Source organism: Zalophus californianus, chromosome 3 (genome assembly GCF_009762305.2).
Source record: "Zalophus californianus isolate mZalCal1 chromosome 3, mZalCal1.pri.v2, whole genome shotgun sequence".
Taxonomy (NCBI): domain Eukaryota; kingdom Metazoa; phylum Chordata; class Mammalia; order Carnivora; family Otariidae; genus Zalophus; species Zalophus californianus.
In genome coordinates, this window is record NC_045597.1 from 102368408 (window position 1) to 102385617 (window position 17210).

The 17210-nt window shown below is 34.9% G+C and overlaps 1 protein-coding gene across 11 annotated transcripts in view; it reads left to right on the plus strand.

Moving 5' to 3' along the window:
* R3HDM1 (R3H domain containing 1) overlaps positions 1-17210 on the plus strand; it is a 198699-nt gene that overhangs the window by 105697 nt on the left and 75792 nt on the right. For 9 of the 11 annotated variants that reach the window (XM_027588758.1, XM_027588759.1, XM_027588757.1 and 6 more), the window contains 6 exons: positions 125-162; positions 245-295; positions 405-631; positions 2738-2992; positions 5888-6039; positions 11810-12097. In XM_027588758.1, the coding sequence (XP_027444559.1) occupies positions 125-162; positions 245-295; positions 405-631; positions 2738-2992; positions 5888-6039; positions 11810-12097 (1011 nt within the window). The remainder of the gene's footprint in view (positions 1-124; positions 163-244; positions 296-404; positions 632-2737; positions 2993-5887; positions 6040-11809; positions 12098-17210) is intronic. The other 2 variants (XM_027588765.1, XM_027588766.1) reach the window with 1 other exon arrangement.

Consider the following 17210-nt stretch of genomic DNA (forward strand, 5'->3'; position numbering starts at 1 on the left):
GTGGGCAATGTGGGTGATAATTTTTAAATATTATTACATATGATTTTGATTGTCATCATTGGTTTACAGATGCATGCTGTATTTGACAAAAGCTCAACTTTTTATATCTATTCTTTCTTTCTAGTCCCTGTGTTCCCAAGAGAATTATATTATTGACAAAAGGTGAGGGAATTTTTAACATTCGTTTGTTAACTATCTGACTGATGCTAATAAAAATTAAAATGTCTTATTAAAATGCCAACAGAATCCAAGATGAGGATGCTAGTAGTACCCAGCAGAGGCGTCAGATATTTAGGTATTGGAAGCATGTTTTCATGCTGTATTGAAATTTCAAAGCATTTTCTTCTCTATTCTTTCCCCTTTTGTTCCTATTAGCTTCTTAAAGTTGTATTTCTAAATTACAGAGTTAATAAAGATGCTTCGGGGAGGTCAACAAATAGCCATCAAAGCAGCACTGAGAATGAGCTGAAGTATTCTGAACCACGACCCTGGAGCAGCACGGATTCTGACAGTTCTCTCCGAAACTTCAAGCCTGCTGTAACTAAAGCCAGCAGCTTCAGTGGAATCTCAGTCCTGACAAGAGGTGATAGTTCTGGGAGCAGCAAAAGCATAGGCAGGCTTTCAAAAACAGGTATAAATATTTATCTACAGCTGTGCAATCAAACATTAGTTTCTTATTGTCTTACCCATTAATCATGTGGCTTTTGCAGTTATCCTAATATATAAAATTCTTACCAGCAGTGCATTGAGCACCTCCACAGTACTTAAGAGGTAATATATATATTAAGATTCGTTCTCTGTTGGAGAGAGAATTACAAACATCAATTATAGTAAAAATTCTCTGTTGTGACATAAACTTAATCAAGTTAGTTCAGTAAAATGTCATCTCCTGTTTGAGTCCCCAGAGGTGGTTGGAAATTCTTCATTGCTTATTTATAATTGGAAGGCCTCGTTTCTCACCCAGGATTATTTAACATGGATTGCATTTTCAGCTAATACTATCAATTATTGATTGCATTTTTCATGATAAAGTCCTTCGTTTGCTATTCAAAACATCAATAAAATTGTCAAGAAGTTTCTCAGGAATTTTAAAACTAAGGAAAAATAATGTGATGTAATTATAGTGAATGAGTAAACATTTCAGTAACATCCTCATTTTCCTAGTTTCTTTGCTTTTACAGTGCCTGACATTTAGGCTCATACACTTTCTCTTCACCTTCACCAACTGGGTTCAGTACTAAAGAAGCTCACGTCTCTCTTAGAATCCTTATAGATCTTTATTTTTATCCCAAAATAAGCATTGAAAGTTAGCAGAAATGGCTATCTTTAGCTTATTTGGTTTAGCCTAGACATATGGTATTGTACAGATAACAGTCAAAGGGAGAGATTTGAAGGTAGCCGAGTATTTTTTTTTTAAACCTTATCTGTAGTCAGTGCTTTAAATTGTTAAGGCTTATGAATTGCACTTGTCACCTTTTCAGCTTATAATATGGATACTAAAAATGTCTTAGTGTATATGATAGAATATTGCTAGAGATAGGTAAATTTTATTAATATAAAAATATGCATATGTACAAGATACGCATTTATTTGGAAAATGGCCACTCAGTCATCACAACAGAAAAAAATTATGAGAATGTCACTTAGGCACATACTGCTGAATAAAAACATTTAAGATCGTCTACTGTTTTTAATTTGTATTATCTTCAGAGATGAAAAGAAACATCACCTCTTTTAATAGGGAAAAATTATTTTTGATAGAGTTTTTATCAGTAGTCATTTGGCACAACTTAAAATAGAAGTTATCCTTCAGAAGGCAGATCTGTATAGTGTATCATATTTGTTGATTTCATTCATTAAAGATTAATTCGCCATCCCAGAGTCAACTCTTATTCAAAACCTAATTAACTATAGACATTTTCAAAATCTTTCCCTTCTTTGATTGTCTTATTATCCACTTTTAGCTATTATCCTTAAAGTCAGTGACATTTTCAGTCTCTGGGTAATAGAAAAGGAAATAAGATTGCAGGAGTGAAAACAGTTAAAAATAAATTATCAAATTTACTAAGTTTAGTGAAAATAAATTTTAAACTGATGCTAATATAAGTACTTAGAGTATTTTTCATGCTATCTTTGTCCCTTGATATGAAAAAAAATGCAAAGTTGACTTTACATTATAGGAAGATGCTATGATTATGAGCTTAAAAATGGAACTCTGCAGTGAAACTTCACAATTGTTTCTCTTGATAGAGAATTTATCATTTTTGTTATCTCCTACACTATTCTTAATCTTTCTGTGTTCTTATAGATAAGGGGTTTCTGATATAAGAGGTTTTGGGCATTTGGCTGTGCTATGTTCTTTTTCCTGGGGGAAAATTATAATCTGTATATTCCTAAGTATTAATCTAAAAAGGTAAAATGTACATTACATAACCTTGTGCTTTGGGGAATGTGGGTAATGTGCTTTTTGTGGCTGTCTGTAGCTGGTGGTATTATAAACTTGCTTAAGTTGCATGCCTTCGCTATGACATCTCTGACAACTTATGTGATCAGTTTGCTGTATTAAACTTGTTCATGATGGGGAGGGGAAGCAAAATTATACAGTAAATCAAAAATACCCAATGCTTTTATGTGGTAACCGCATGTTATGCAATGTGAATTTTATTGTTACGTATTTAAAACCTGCGTTTTTATATGAGGTTTAAAAAATCCATATTTTTCATTACTCCTCCCCTAGGTTCTGAGTCTTCTGGTAGTGTAGGGTCATCTACGGGCTCTCTTTCTCACATCCAGCAGCCTCTTCCAGGTACAGCTCTCAGCCAGTCTTCTCATGGCGCACCTGTCGTCTATCCAACTGTCAGCACTCATAGCTCTCTTTCCTTTGATGGTGGCCTAAATGGGCAAGTCGCATCTCCTAGCACTAGCTTCTTTTTGCTTCCCTTGGAAGCGGCAGGCATACCACCTGGCAGTATTCTGATCAACCCACAAACAGGTTGGTATCCAGAAAAAGGTGTTTATTTCAGTTGAGATAGCAGGAGTTATTGAAAATTAAAGAATGTACTAAATGTATTATTTGTATATGTGTTGTCAGCTCTTTATTTTTCATGAGTAATTAGCATTTTCCCTAGAACTTTAATAAAACATTTCTGCTAGAAAATGTTCTAAGACATATTTATATCAAAAAAGTATTTTTCTCTTTGTAACATCCAGATGTCATCTTTTAGGCCAAATAATGCCTAACCATAATTGAAAAAAACAGTTCATTTCCTAGAAATAAGACAACCACCATTGAAAGAACTTTATTTGATTTAAAAAAATAAAAATTATCCTGGGGAAAATAGTATACATTTCATGAAGAAGGAGAAAGTAAGCAGCTCTTATTCGTTATAGAATGAAGTAGAAAGAACCTATAAGTAATTGTTCTCCTGAATATGGTAATTGTTTTCTCCTGAGGAAAAGGTAAGGGACTTATTCTTATTCTTATTCTTATTATTATTATTAGAAAAAGGAACTAGGTAGTCTTTATGAATTAATATTGAAGACACATATTCTTCCAGTTAGGTAATAATTCTCATTTATTAAGCATTTACGATGTGTCATGTAATGTGTTAGGTGCTTTAAATACATTATTTATAATCATAACAACCCTATTAGGTAGGTGAAATCTTCATTTACAGATAAGGAAACTGAACCTCAGAGACTCAGAAACTGTAATCATAATATGTTTCATTATGCATGCAGTATGAACAAATATGGAAAACATGATCTTTGAAAGATCACATGAAGTCTTGGTCTCTATTCACAGTATTATAGTCCAATAATTTTGTGAGATAATGAGAACAATCTTACAAATCATTTGATAACCTTCCTTAGAAATTCTCACACTTAACTGATGTGGTCACATCATATGGTAGTAGCTGGGCAAGGTAGGTACAGGTGAGAGTATCAGGGTCAGTGTGTGCTCCTGAACCTTTCCTTTTGTTCGTTGTAGAGAAGACCATGGCTTGGAACTCGTTACCTTCAGATTTCTTTGCATCTCTTTTTTAAGATAAAGTGTTGAGACTATTGTTTCTATTATAAGAATTGAGTAACTGACTATTCAGAAATTCAGTTTTTGCTTAATAACCATTATCTTCCTATCCTTCAGATTTATTATATTACTAAACTTCTTGTTTTCCTGAAGCAGGATATAAAATGACTTAATTTACTGTTTACTATTATTTTTCATTCAAAACATCTTAGTTAATGAGTTTTTGATAATATGAAAGGTTCAACTGAATAGGAAATGATAGAGTGAGCAACTGATCAACCTGAAATTGAATTGTAGTCTTAATGTGTCCAAAAGTGGTCTCTTTGCTTTTTGAGAACAGCATGGCAACACATCCAACTTTTTCCAGACAGTCCTCAAGTTACTTTTAAAACATGCCTCCACCCAAATCTTCTCCACCATTTTTTTCGTAATTATTTAACCATCAATAAATACCCAGTATGACTTGAATTTGAAGGAATTTGTCCTCTTGGTATCAGTGGACAGTATATTCTTCTCTCCCCACAATTATTTTATTTTATTATATGTCATAAGTTCCAAAAAAAATGGGGATGGGGATTTACCATGGAAGAAAGGATATTATGAAAACAGTTTTAAGAACTATTATTCAGTCAAATTTCTCTTTCTTCTGTATTCCTTCCATTCTACATGGATATATCATCGTGTATTTCACATAGTCCTTTTTCTTTTTGTTTTTTTGTTTTGTTTTTAAGATTTTATTTATTTATTTGACAGAGACAGTGAGAGAGGGAACACAAGCAGGGGAGTGGGAAAGGGAGAAGCAGGCTTCCCGCGGAGCAGGGAGCTCGATGTGGGACTCGATCCCAGGACGCCTGGGATCATGACCTGAGCCAAAGGCAGACGCTTAATGACTGAGCCACCCAGGCACCCCTGTTTTCTTTTTTTTTTTTAAATAATATACTATATAGGATAAGGAAAAATACAAATTTTTGTGAATTTATTTACATATGCATTGAAAAAAAAGTCTGGAAGAAGGTATCTAAATTGTTAACCATAAGATTATTTTCTTTTGATCTCTATTGGTTATTTTCCCACAATAAAAATATTACTTTCTATAATAAAAAAAAAGTTGTTTAGAATGTATATATAGAAAAGAGAATAGAATTTATTTACTTAAGCACTTCAGATATCCCCCCGTAATTAGTAAGCAATAACAAAAAGCCACAAAATCAATACAAAAGTTTTCTCTCACCTATGAATCAAGCTCACTGGAATTAAAAAGAAATTATTTTAGAAGAAGTTATAAAATAAGGACTCTGCCATCGAGTCCATGATTTGAAATTTGAAGCTATCAACCATTTTTAATTTTCATCCAGTGTTAATATCACTAAAGTATACGCAGTGTGGTCTGTAAATTAGCTCTTTCTCACCACCTAATACAGGCTAATTAGTAATATTCCAGTATTCCAAATTCAAGAATTTTTTCTTAAAACTGAATTGTGTTACAGCACTACAGGACCACAGTCCTATACCTGAGTCCCTGGAGCAAGATGTTTCAGGATTTAGAGGTTTTCAAAAAACACTACATATTATTAAATAACTTCAGTAGATTTTGGAGCAGCACCCCTATAGTAAAACACTGCAGCACAGTTTTCAAATATTTACACTAAGTGAGAAAAATTTAAAGAGTATTAAAATAACCTCTTGCAAGGTCAGACTTTGTTTCCCCTGCTGAGTAAATCTTTTGGTTTTCAGAAACTTGGGTCTTGAGGATTGTGAATAAGGATTATAGACATGTGTTGTAAATTATTCATAGAATGACCTATGTTCGATCTCTATGGTTAAAGTATTTTTTTCCCTCCTCTTTTAATTTTTCAGGTCAGCCCTTCATAAACCCAGATGGAAGTCCAGTTGTGTATAATCCTCCTATGACTCAACAACCAGTTAGAACCCAAGTGCCTGGACCTCCACAGCCACCTTTGCCACCTCCACCACCTCAACAACAAGCAGCTAATCACATTTTCTCACAGGTGCACATATCCATGATTACATAATGCTAAGTTCATCCGCTTTTGCATATTTGGGATTAAACTCACTAATTATAATTACCCAATTATACCTAAGTATTTCTTAGAACTTTAATATTCTGTACCAGTGATGTCCCGTTCCCTGCTTGTAGGAAGAAAGGTTAACTTCACAGGATTTTCAGCTAATAAATATAGAGTGTATATTGGAAAGAAGGAAATTTTGTGTCTTATGAGCCTATGTGGTGAGTATGTTCTCCCTATTCTACAACAGCAAGAAATGGAGAAAAGGAATAAAAAAAAAAAAGACTATCCCACTGAGCAAAGTAAGTTCCTCTAAGGTTCAACAGATCAAGAAGATAGAAGAAACTGAGTTGAGTTGCTCAAGTTCTGGAGGTTACCCTCCATTCCACCTACCTTATGAAAGAGAGAGGCAAAAACACTCCAAATTAGAATTCACAGAAGCACTCTTAGTAGTGTCTTGAATTTGTATAAATGTTTAGAGTTTACACATACACTTTCACATTTTTCCCCTATAGATGTGTTATTCATCCTTGGGGAACCTGATTATACCAGTATAAATTATTTTATTTTATTCTATCTTTTAAAGGTTGTGTAACATCTCAAAGACAGTTTGTACAGTTAGTTGCACCTCTTTTTCCCCATAAGACGATCTAAATATTCCACTGGTGAGAACTTGCAGAATACTTTCTGATGATGTATGAAAGAAGTATGGTGGGAAACTTGAACTGGAGAAATTTCATTAGTTTTGCTCACAAGTTATATCATTTGTATTGCAAGGGTGAAGAACATATGAGCAGTTTGATAAGATTATCAAATATTTTGAAAGTTTTGTAGGTAATTGTACCTCTGGCAATTAAAACTCCTAATAGGCAAGGCAGTTTATATAAAGTAGAAGGATTTCTAGGTTTCTGCTGTGCTTCTAAGACAGTACAAATACATGTAGAGGAAGTTGCCTAAACCTGTTTCCAAAGACTCCCATGTCTGCTTCGCAGCCCCATTTGATTACAAACTCCCAGGTACACGTTAGACTACGTAAAACTCCCTCCCTGGCCTTCTGTGCCTTGCGTTCATTCAGTTTGGTCCTGAAGTGTTTTTCCTTCATCGTGCTGTCATGTAATTGTCTTTGTAGTGCTCTGTATTTCACCAGGAGCTTTATAGGCCTGATTTGCATTTCATTCAATGGAAATAATGTTTGTCTGGCAGCTTCAGAAAAGTCTCAAGGGTTTATCTGTGGTTATATATTTCAGATTATTATCTCTTAGAAATAATTTTGTCTGATTCAGAGGTGAAACAATCCTAAATGAAGGTGTAGACAGCTTACTTTAGAAATAGAGCCTTAATGGACTGTAATTTGAAATCTTGGGATATGCGTCAAACTTCATGGTTGATTTTCCTGGTATTGCCTCAGGTGTTTCAGGTAATTCACCATCAGATACCAGGAGAGAGAACTGACGAACAAATGATATTCAGTAACCATTTTTTGCACTGAGATAATCCATCCATGAAGTTTCACATAACCAAACAAAATAATACTGTGATTTCCAAAGCCTTCAGATGGGCTACATGTCTTAAAATCAATCACTTCAAGTGGTTGTTGTTTTGCAGCCAGTTGCAATTTAAGTAGGGAAAGGAAGTGCGAAGGCTTTTTCTTTTCTGTGGTGTCACAATTTCACTTTGATCAAGCAGTGTTCTCGCCCACATTTGTCTCGTTACCACTTGACACTGTGAGATGCTAATTCATGCCGTTGGTGCTCGTAGGACCCCCCCTTTCTTTTATCCCCTAGCAGTCTAAAGCTCTTGTTTCATCTGACACTTACATGGTAGGTCAAGATGTCTGGAAGAAAGTTATGTCTTAATGGTTGTCTGACTTAATAACAGATCGAATAGCCTGTACTTTGGAAATTCTAGAGCCACAGTACCTCATTTAGTGTGGTATGTGCTGCCATCCATTAGGAAGCTTGCTAATTGCTAATCAGGAGGTTAGTGAGGGACCGGTGGCTCTATAGATCTTTCAGCTTTTACCTTTTGTAGTACTTTAACTTTAATTTTAGATTTTTTGTGGGATTCTGACCTAAGACTTTAACTTTTTAGAAACTCTTGCATTGATTTTGTGGTAGAAGTGCAACTCATCATTACACATCTTAGTTGTCAGAACAATTTCTCTGTATTTAGATTATTTCCTAGGCAATCTTATTCAGTTCATTTATTTTGCCTTTGTAAAGTATTCTTCTAGAAAATACTGTCCAGAGGGAGATTCATATATGTACATTTTAACCAAAAGTAAGAGTTTTCACTAGATAAAATTACCGGGGTTCCTCCAGTGTTTGCTTTACATGACTGTCTACAGGTCACTTAACTTATCTTAGCCTGATTGCCACCTGTAATGTGGATGACCAGAGTCTTTAAGCCAGTATGTCTATTACCCCTTCGGAATAAACTAGAAAATATAAATGCAAGACTGGGAAACTAAATCAGATGCCAGTGTTAGCCTGCGGATGATCAGCTGTACTCCTTAAGGTTTAGAAATGATGAAAACTTTTTTCATTTTTTTATAACACCTGTTTTTGATTGTCCCTGGGAAACATAAAACTTATTTTATTTTCCTGAAATGCAGGAGTATTTCATTACCAAAAAAAATTTCAAGTAACTAGTTTTTTAGCTCCTGGCATCTACTCTCTCGATAAAAATTTTTAGTTGCAAGAAAAATGTGTTTATCTTCCTTGTGTAAAAGAGAGAAGTTTGTGTGTGTGCCTGTGTGTGTGTGTGCCTTTGTGTGTGTGTGTGTGTGTGTGTGTGTGTGTGTGTGTGTGGTTCTTTAGGCTGTTATTCTTAATGGTACCCACAGTATATTTTTCTTTAAAAATTGCAAAAAATTCAGGCACTTTTGTCCTAAAAGAGTATTTAATCATGCCTTATCAAATAGAGAGGGTAATTGGCATACATGTTGTGTAAGTTTTTATTGTCTGATAATGAGTGAAGTTTTCTTTTATTATCTAGTGTCATAATGCTAAACAGAGCAACTCCTCCATCAAACGAGGAAGTAAGAATGAGTGGTTTTGCTTTTACTGACTTAACCTGGAGGTTTTGGTTAGATAATAGGATTTGAAGTATCTAAATTACCTGTTTCTGTGAATCTAATAGGGAAATATTTTTATGAAAAAATTACCTAATTGTATATTAAAGCTAGGTATTCTTTAAAAATTTTTACTATGCAGTTTCTTCATTTAGCATCATTTTTGTTTCCTATATCATTGTATAAGATGACTTTATAAATGTAGTTTAAGCTCTTGCCAAAAAAGTGTAACTTTCCATTTTATGCAACTCTTGTAACATTTTATTCTGACATTAACATTGTTTGCCAACCTGTTATTCCTTAGCCTGTTCGTCCTCTGCAGTCCTCTTCACAGCCTGTTCAGTACTCTACAGCCCCTTACCCATCCCCGCTCCTGCCAGTCTCACCCACCCAGCAATATTCCGTGGTACTATATCTCTATTCACCTCCTGCATTGTTTCTGTGGGCTGATGTGTGATGGATGCTCATGAATGTGATTAATGTGATATGATCTTCTGTGATTATTTAAAGTCTTGGACACATATATACTGAAAAAGTGTTTCTGACCTGTATTAGAAATAATTTAATCTCTACTGTTAAAATATTTGTTATATTTGCATATTACAGTGATTATATAAGTCCAAATCTTTTCCTGCCTTTTCATAATGAAATGATTTTCAGGTTGAGTATTCTAGTCCTAAGATAGTTTAGCTACTTTTCTCACTGAGGTCAGTGCTATCTTTGCAATCCTGGAGTGGCAGCTTTCATCTGGGTTTAAGGCTTTCTGTTCTTTCCCCAATACCTAGGTCCATTAGACTACATACCAGTTATTAGGGTGAATTGGACCTTACAGCTACTTAAGACATTATGTATATTTCCAAAGAAGATCCCTAGATATTTAATCTGTGACTGTAAAGAAATGATACCACCTTCAATCCAAAGTATGCCCCAAATTATACTTCTCAGTAAGAGCTTAGAAGCACCAGTGCCATATATTCTCTGTGTAACCTTCTCTAGTTACTAGTGACTTCTTTAAGTTAATAACCATGTAAAGTACTTCCTGCCTAGTGCCTAACATGAAATCAGTATTCAATAAGTTGTTACTTTCCTCCCTTAAAATGAGTCTCAGCCTAATATACTTTTCCCAGTGATGCTGTTATTTTTCCAGACTATATGGCATCACATTTTGACATTACTTTTCAAGTTAAAATGTAAGCTATTTCTTAAAGTCACTTGACACTTTTTAGAAACGTTTTTCTTTTATTGGGAGTGTTTTTGTTTTGAGCTGGCGGCAACCTTATTTAACAGCATCGGCTCTGAATGATTTTCAAAAATGACTTCCAGTCTGAAAAAAAATTTTGCCAGCATTGAGAAGATGGAAAGCATCATTAAGAATAGCATAATAGCCTCAAAAATGTTTTGAAACATGGTGGATAATTGGAATAAGAAAATGACCTTTTTTTTTTTGAGATGACTCTGATGGTGGTGTATAATTGAAATATTTGGCCAGATTACTATGTAATTACAGCTAATAAGTATATTTTGGTACATTTTTCCCTTTTGAAAGTATTCATTGAATTAGGCTAGTAGTGCTAGAGTATGTCCGAGTAGCATTGGGAAGAGTAAAACCACATATTTTCAGTTATTGAATCAGGTTCCCCTTTTCGATCCCTTGTCTCCTCTGTAGCCATAATGTACTTTGCAAAAACCAGCCGACTGTAGAAATTGCAGACACTTCAACTTTGAACTGACAACTCAATTGCCACAATTTTTTAAGTAACTTTTTCCAAAATTCTCCTCTTAACAAATTGTGATACATATTGTTGCGAATCTGTGTCTCTTTGGGAGCAAGGGGATGCCATTTTAACCCCATTTTTATCATTTCAGTGATATTGTCTAGACCAGTCAGAACTGGTCCTTATGCTGTTGAGTCAGAGAAAACATTTGTCAGATGGCATGTAAATCATAACCCGCTCGTGGCTGGACACCACTGCCTGCTCACCAAGTAGCAAAAGCAGTAGGAAACTATCATTTGGATTAAATTTGTGTTAACGTCTGACTTTAAGAAGAGACTGAAAAACACTAGGGAAGAATAGAATTTATGGCCACATTATTTTTGAGAGATTAGAAGACTGGGGTGGGTAGATTTTATATATTTTATTTCGTTTTTGCTAGTATTATTCAACAGGTATCCTAAGATATACAGAGGTCATAGAAGTAGAATCTTGCCTTTTAGGAAGAGAGGTAAAGAAAATAAATTAGTACCATGCCTTGCTAGTTACCTGGTCCTTGAGGTCCCTTCAGAAAATGTTAAGTGTATAATATAAATATGTCCAGTTTCACTTCCACATCCTAGTGTGCCTTTAATCATTTAAATAAGTGTCTTTTCATTTTTATTGTGAAATACTGTTACACCCTACTCTTCTGCATGCTATGCACTCTACTAGATACACTTTCTAAGTAATTTGTAATGACAGCACTGTAATATTCCTACTTTCCTGCCTTAGAGTTCTAATTTTATTGAAGCTGTTCTATTAAGTCATATCTGTTGTAGATGTATGATATCCATAATGCATACTACTGCAAATCATCTTAAAATATATGAAGTGGGGGTTTTTCAATACGCTTGGTGATAAGCTTTTTGGTAAGTATGTATGGAAGGCTTACTGATTTCTGACTTTTCCCTTTTCCCTTTTTTAGCCGGACAACCTTGGGTCTCAGTTTAGCCACATGAGTCTTGCCCGCCAGCCATCTGCAGATGGTTCTGACCCTCATGCCACCATGTTCCAGTCCACTGTTGTTCTTCAGTCCCCACAGCAGTCTGGTTATATCATGACGGCAGCCCCTCCACCACCACCGCCGCCGCCACCTCCCCCTCCTCCCCTGCCACCCGGGCAGCCAGTCCCTACTGCTGGCTTTTCTGCCTCTGGCCATCCTGTCAGCCAGCCTGTGCTGCAGCAGCAGGGATATATTCAGCCCTCACCACAGGTACGGCGCTTTTTCATCTTTTCTCCCATGGAAACCTCTTCATTTAAGATCAATTTAACCCTAACTAGAGAGCTTAATTTCACGTGGAGAGAATTTGTGACAATGTATAAACAAAGCTGGTCATCATCTTCCCTTCTCTGGAGATTCTCAAATATATGCTAGACAACCACATGACTGGTAGACACTTCAGTTGGCTGGATGGTTAAAAATATGCGACCTTTGGGTTTCCTCTTGACTGATTTGTTTTAATTGGCTTAAGAGAAACACAATAAGGTAAATACAGTATAAAAATAAGATGATGTATTTCAGGAAGAAGTAGGTTAATTTAGGGAGAATTAATAACATCGTAATACTAATAAAGCTTTATTGTTATTTCTCTGCATTTACTTAGATATTCCTTAATTTTTCTCAACAGTATTTTGTAGTTTTCATTATATAAATATTGCATATATTTTATTAAATATATCTCTAAGTATGTAATGTTTTTAAATGCTTTGTGGGGCGCCTGGGTACTCAGTTGGTTAACCGTCTGCCTTTAGCTCAGGTCATGCTCTCAGGGTCCTGGGTTTGAGCCCTGCATCAGGATCCCTGCTCAGCAAGGAATCTGCTTCTCTACCCTTCTCCCCTCCCCACCACTTGCACGTGCTCTCGCTTTCTCTCAAATAAATAAAACCTTAAAAAAAAAAATACTTAGTATTCTAAAAGAGATTATTTTAAAATTTCATTTTCTATTCATCATTTGCTCATATGTAGAAATAAGGTTGATTTTTGTATATTGATCTTGTATCCTGTAGACTTTCTAAATTTAATTATTCTAGTACTTTTTTCATAGACTGCTTAGGATTTTCCAATACATATGCCTTTTATTGAATTACTTGCCTTATTGAATTACTTATGAGCACTAATGTTGAATATACACACAACAGGAAGAAGTAAAATCCCTAGAATTCATTTATTAACTTAAAGCTAAATTTTGAAAGTACATATTCTTCCTTGTTTCCAGTCTTAGGAAAAGCATTTGGTCTTTCATCATTAACTCTGATATTATCTGGAATTTTTTGCCCTCTATTATGCCCTCTATTATGTTGAGAAAATTCTCTTAGTTTGGTGAGAGTCTTTACCATGAATTGAGTATTAAATCTTGTGAAATTTCCTTTTCTGCATCTGTTGAGATGATCATGTGATTTTTCCCTTTTGTTCTATTTATACAGCGAATTACTGTGATTTTTGAATGTTAAGTTAATCCTTTCATTTTGAGAGCACACTCCCACTTAGTCATGATAGAATATCTTTTTATATATTACTGGATTCATTTTGCTTATATTTTCTTAATGATTTTTGCATGCATGTTCATAATGGTTATTGGTCTGTAGTTTGTGTGTAATGTCTTTTTCAGGTTGTAGTATCAAGATGGCAGTGATACTGGTTTCAAAATGAATTGGATATTGTTGCCTCCTTCATTTCCTAAAACAGTTGGTGTAGGATTCTTCTTAACATCCTTCTTAAATATTTGCTAGAATTCACTAATGCATCTGGACTTGGAGTTTTTTTGTAGTGAAGATTTTAAAATTACAAAGTCAATTTTTTGGTGGATATAGAGCTAATCCAATTTCCTGTTCCTTTTTGGATTGAATATTATAGATTGTATCAATTTAATTGTCAAATTTATTGGCAAACGGTCAGTCATGATATCCCCTTATTATAATTTTAGTATTTTAAGGATCTGTAGTGGTGTGGCACCTGGGTGGCTCAGTCGTTAATTGTCTGCCTTCAGCTCAGGTCATGATCCCAGGGTCCTGGGATCGATCCCTACATCGGGCTCCCTGCTCCGCAGGAAGCCTGCTTCTCCCTCTCCCACTCCCCCTGCTTGTGTTCCCTCTCTTGCTGTGTCTCTCTGTCAAATAAATAAACAAAACCTAAAAAAAAAAAAAGATCTATAGTGGTATCACCTCTGTAATTCTTAATGTTGATAGTTTCACTCCTCTCTTCTTTTTGCTTTATTTACTCAAAAGATTTATCAATTCCATTGATGTTTTTTAAAAACCAACAGGATTTCATTAATTTTATTATTCATTTTCTATTTGAACGATTTCTGCTTTTACCATTGTTTTCTTCTTTTCTGCTTATTTTGGGTTTCATTTGCTCCTTTGTGTCTGGCTTCTTAAGGTAGAAGCATAAATCATTGATTTTTAGATTGTTCTTCCTTTCTAACATAAATTTTTTAATGCTATAAATTTCCCTCTAAGCACCATTTTAGCTGCAACCCGCAAAACTGGATGTGTTGTGTTTTTGTTATCATTTTGTTCAAAATGTTTTCTCTTTTTTGTATGTGTATGACTTTTTTGACAGGTGATTTATTTAGAAGTGTGTTATTTAATTTCCAAATACTTGGGGCTTTCTAAATACCTTATTATTACTGATTTCTATTCTAATTTCATGTGATCAGAGAATCTAAGATTTCATTGTTTATTGGAATCTCTTGTTATTTTATATACCAGTATGTAGTCTTTTGGGGGAAGATCATGTGCACTTGAAAAGAATTTGTATTCTAGGGATGCCTGGGTGTCTCAGTCGGTTAAGCGTCTGCCTTCGGCTCAGGTCATGATCCCAGGGTCCTGGGATTGAACCCCGCGTTGGGCTCCCTGCTCAGCGAGAGCCTGCTTCTCCCTCTCCCTCTGCCTGCCGCTCTGCCTGCTTGTGCTCTCTGTCTCTCTGTCAAATAAATAAATCAAATCTTAAAAAAAAAGAGAAGAATTTGTATTTTATCATTTCAGTGTTTTGTGATTTCTTTTGGTTTTGTTTTGAGATAAAGTTCACATAACATAAAATTAACCATTTCAAAGTGAGCAATTCAGTGACATTTAGTACATACAGAATGTTTTCCAACAATCACCTCTCTCTAGTTCCAAAACATTTTATTTTTATCACCCCAAAAGAAAACTCTACTCATTAAGTAGTTACTACCTATTCGCCCCAGCCCCCAGCCCCTGGCAACCACCAGTCTGCTTTCTGTCTCCAAGGATTTGCCTGTTTTGGATACTTCATATTAATGGACTCATGCAATATTGTTACCTTTTGTGTCTGGCTTCTTTAGCTTAACATATTTGGTGGTTAATCCCCGTTGTAGCATGTATCAGTACCTCGTTCCTTCTTTTGTCTGAATAATATACCATTGTTTGTTTGTTTGTTTTTATTTGACACAGAAAGACACACCAAGAGAGGGAACACAAGCAGGGGGAGTGGGAGAGGGAGAAGCAGGCTTCCCGCTGAGCAGGAAGCCCGATGTGGGACTCAATCCCAGGACCCTGGGATCATGACCTGAGCCGAAGGCAGATGCTTAACGACTGAGCCACCCAGGCGCCCTGAATAATATACCACTGTATGAATATACCACCATTTGTTCATTCTACCTTTTGCCCATTGTAAACAGTGCTGTTATGAACATGTAGGTACATGTTTTTATTCAGATACCCACTTTCATTTATTTGGATATATACCTGGGAATAAAATTGCTGAATTATATGGTATATCTGTGTTTAACTTTTTGAGAAATCGCCAGCCTGTTTTCCACAGTGTCATTTTATATTCCCATCTGCAATGTATAGAGGTTCCAGTTTCTCCACATTTTGACAAAGTAACACTTATTATTTACCTTTTTAAAAGTTGTTATTATTATCTCAGCTATCCTGGTGATGTGAAGTGTGTATTTCCTTGTGGTTTTGACTTGTATTTCCCTAATGATTGGTGGTGGTGATCATCTGTTCATGTACTTGTTGGCTGTTGTCTGTCTTCTTTGGAGAACTGTTTCTTTTAAGTCCTTTGCCAATTTTTCAGGAGATTGTCTTTTTGTTGTTTAGTTGTAAGAGGTCTTTATATATACTGTATACTAGACCCTCATCAGGAGTGTGATTTGCAAATATGTTCACCTGTTCTCTTGTCTTTTGACTTTTTGATAATGTCCTTAAATGTACAAAAATTTAACTTCGATAAAATCCATTTTATCTCTTTTCATTTTACTGCTCATTGCTTTTCTAGTCATAACTAAGAATCCATTGCCAAATCCACAGTCATGAAGATTTTATCCTTATGTTCTCTTTTAAGAGTTTTGTGGTCTTTAGCTCCAAAATTAGATCTTTTATCCATTTTGAGTTAATTTTTGCATATGATAATGAGGCATAAGGGTCCAATGTCATTCTTTTGCATGTGTGTATCTATCTGTTCTGGCATCATTTGTTGAAGCATGCTTTTCCCACTGAATGATTTTGGTACCCTTGTCAAATATCAGTTGACCATAAATATAAGAGTTTATTTCTGGACTCTCAGTTTATGCTATTCTCTATGTTTCCACTCTTATGCCAATACTACACTATTATATTACTATATCTTTGTGGTAAGTTTTTAAAGTCAGGGATTGTGAGTCTTCCAACTGTTCTTTTTCAAGATTGCTTTGACTACTTGCCTATATGGCTTACGATTCCATGTAAATTTGATGGTTGGCTTTTCCATTTCTGCAAAAGAGGCCATTAAAATTTTGATAGAGATTGCATTGAGTATGTGGATTGCTTTGGATATTACTACATCTTAATATTAAATCTTCCAGTCTTAATGAACATGGGATGTCTTTCCATTTACTTAGGTCATCTTTAATTTCTTTCATATTTTACTGTTTCTTGCATTTAGTATTCTCTAAGTATTAGTTGAGCCGATGTTGTTGATTCGTGTCTTTCCAGTCTTTTATCCAGTTCTACCAATAAGTGATAGTGGATTTGTCTATTTCTCCCTTAAATTCTGCCAGTTTTTTAATAATATTGAAACCTATATTAAGCGATTTATATTTATCATTTCTACCTGATATATTGACTCCTATCATTATGAAATGTTTTTCTCTCTCTCTCTAGTACTGTTTCTTGTCTTAAAACCTATTTTATCTGACTTCAATATAGTGACTTCAGCATTCTTTTGATGAGCATTTAAGTGGTATGCCTTTTCTATCCTCTAATTTGTGACCTTAATATTTAAAGTCTGTCTTTTGCATATAGTTATATAGTTCATCTTTGCTGTTCTATTAGTCTCATTGGAATGTCTAGTCCTCTTAGCTTTAATAGGTCTGTTG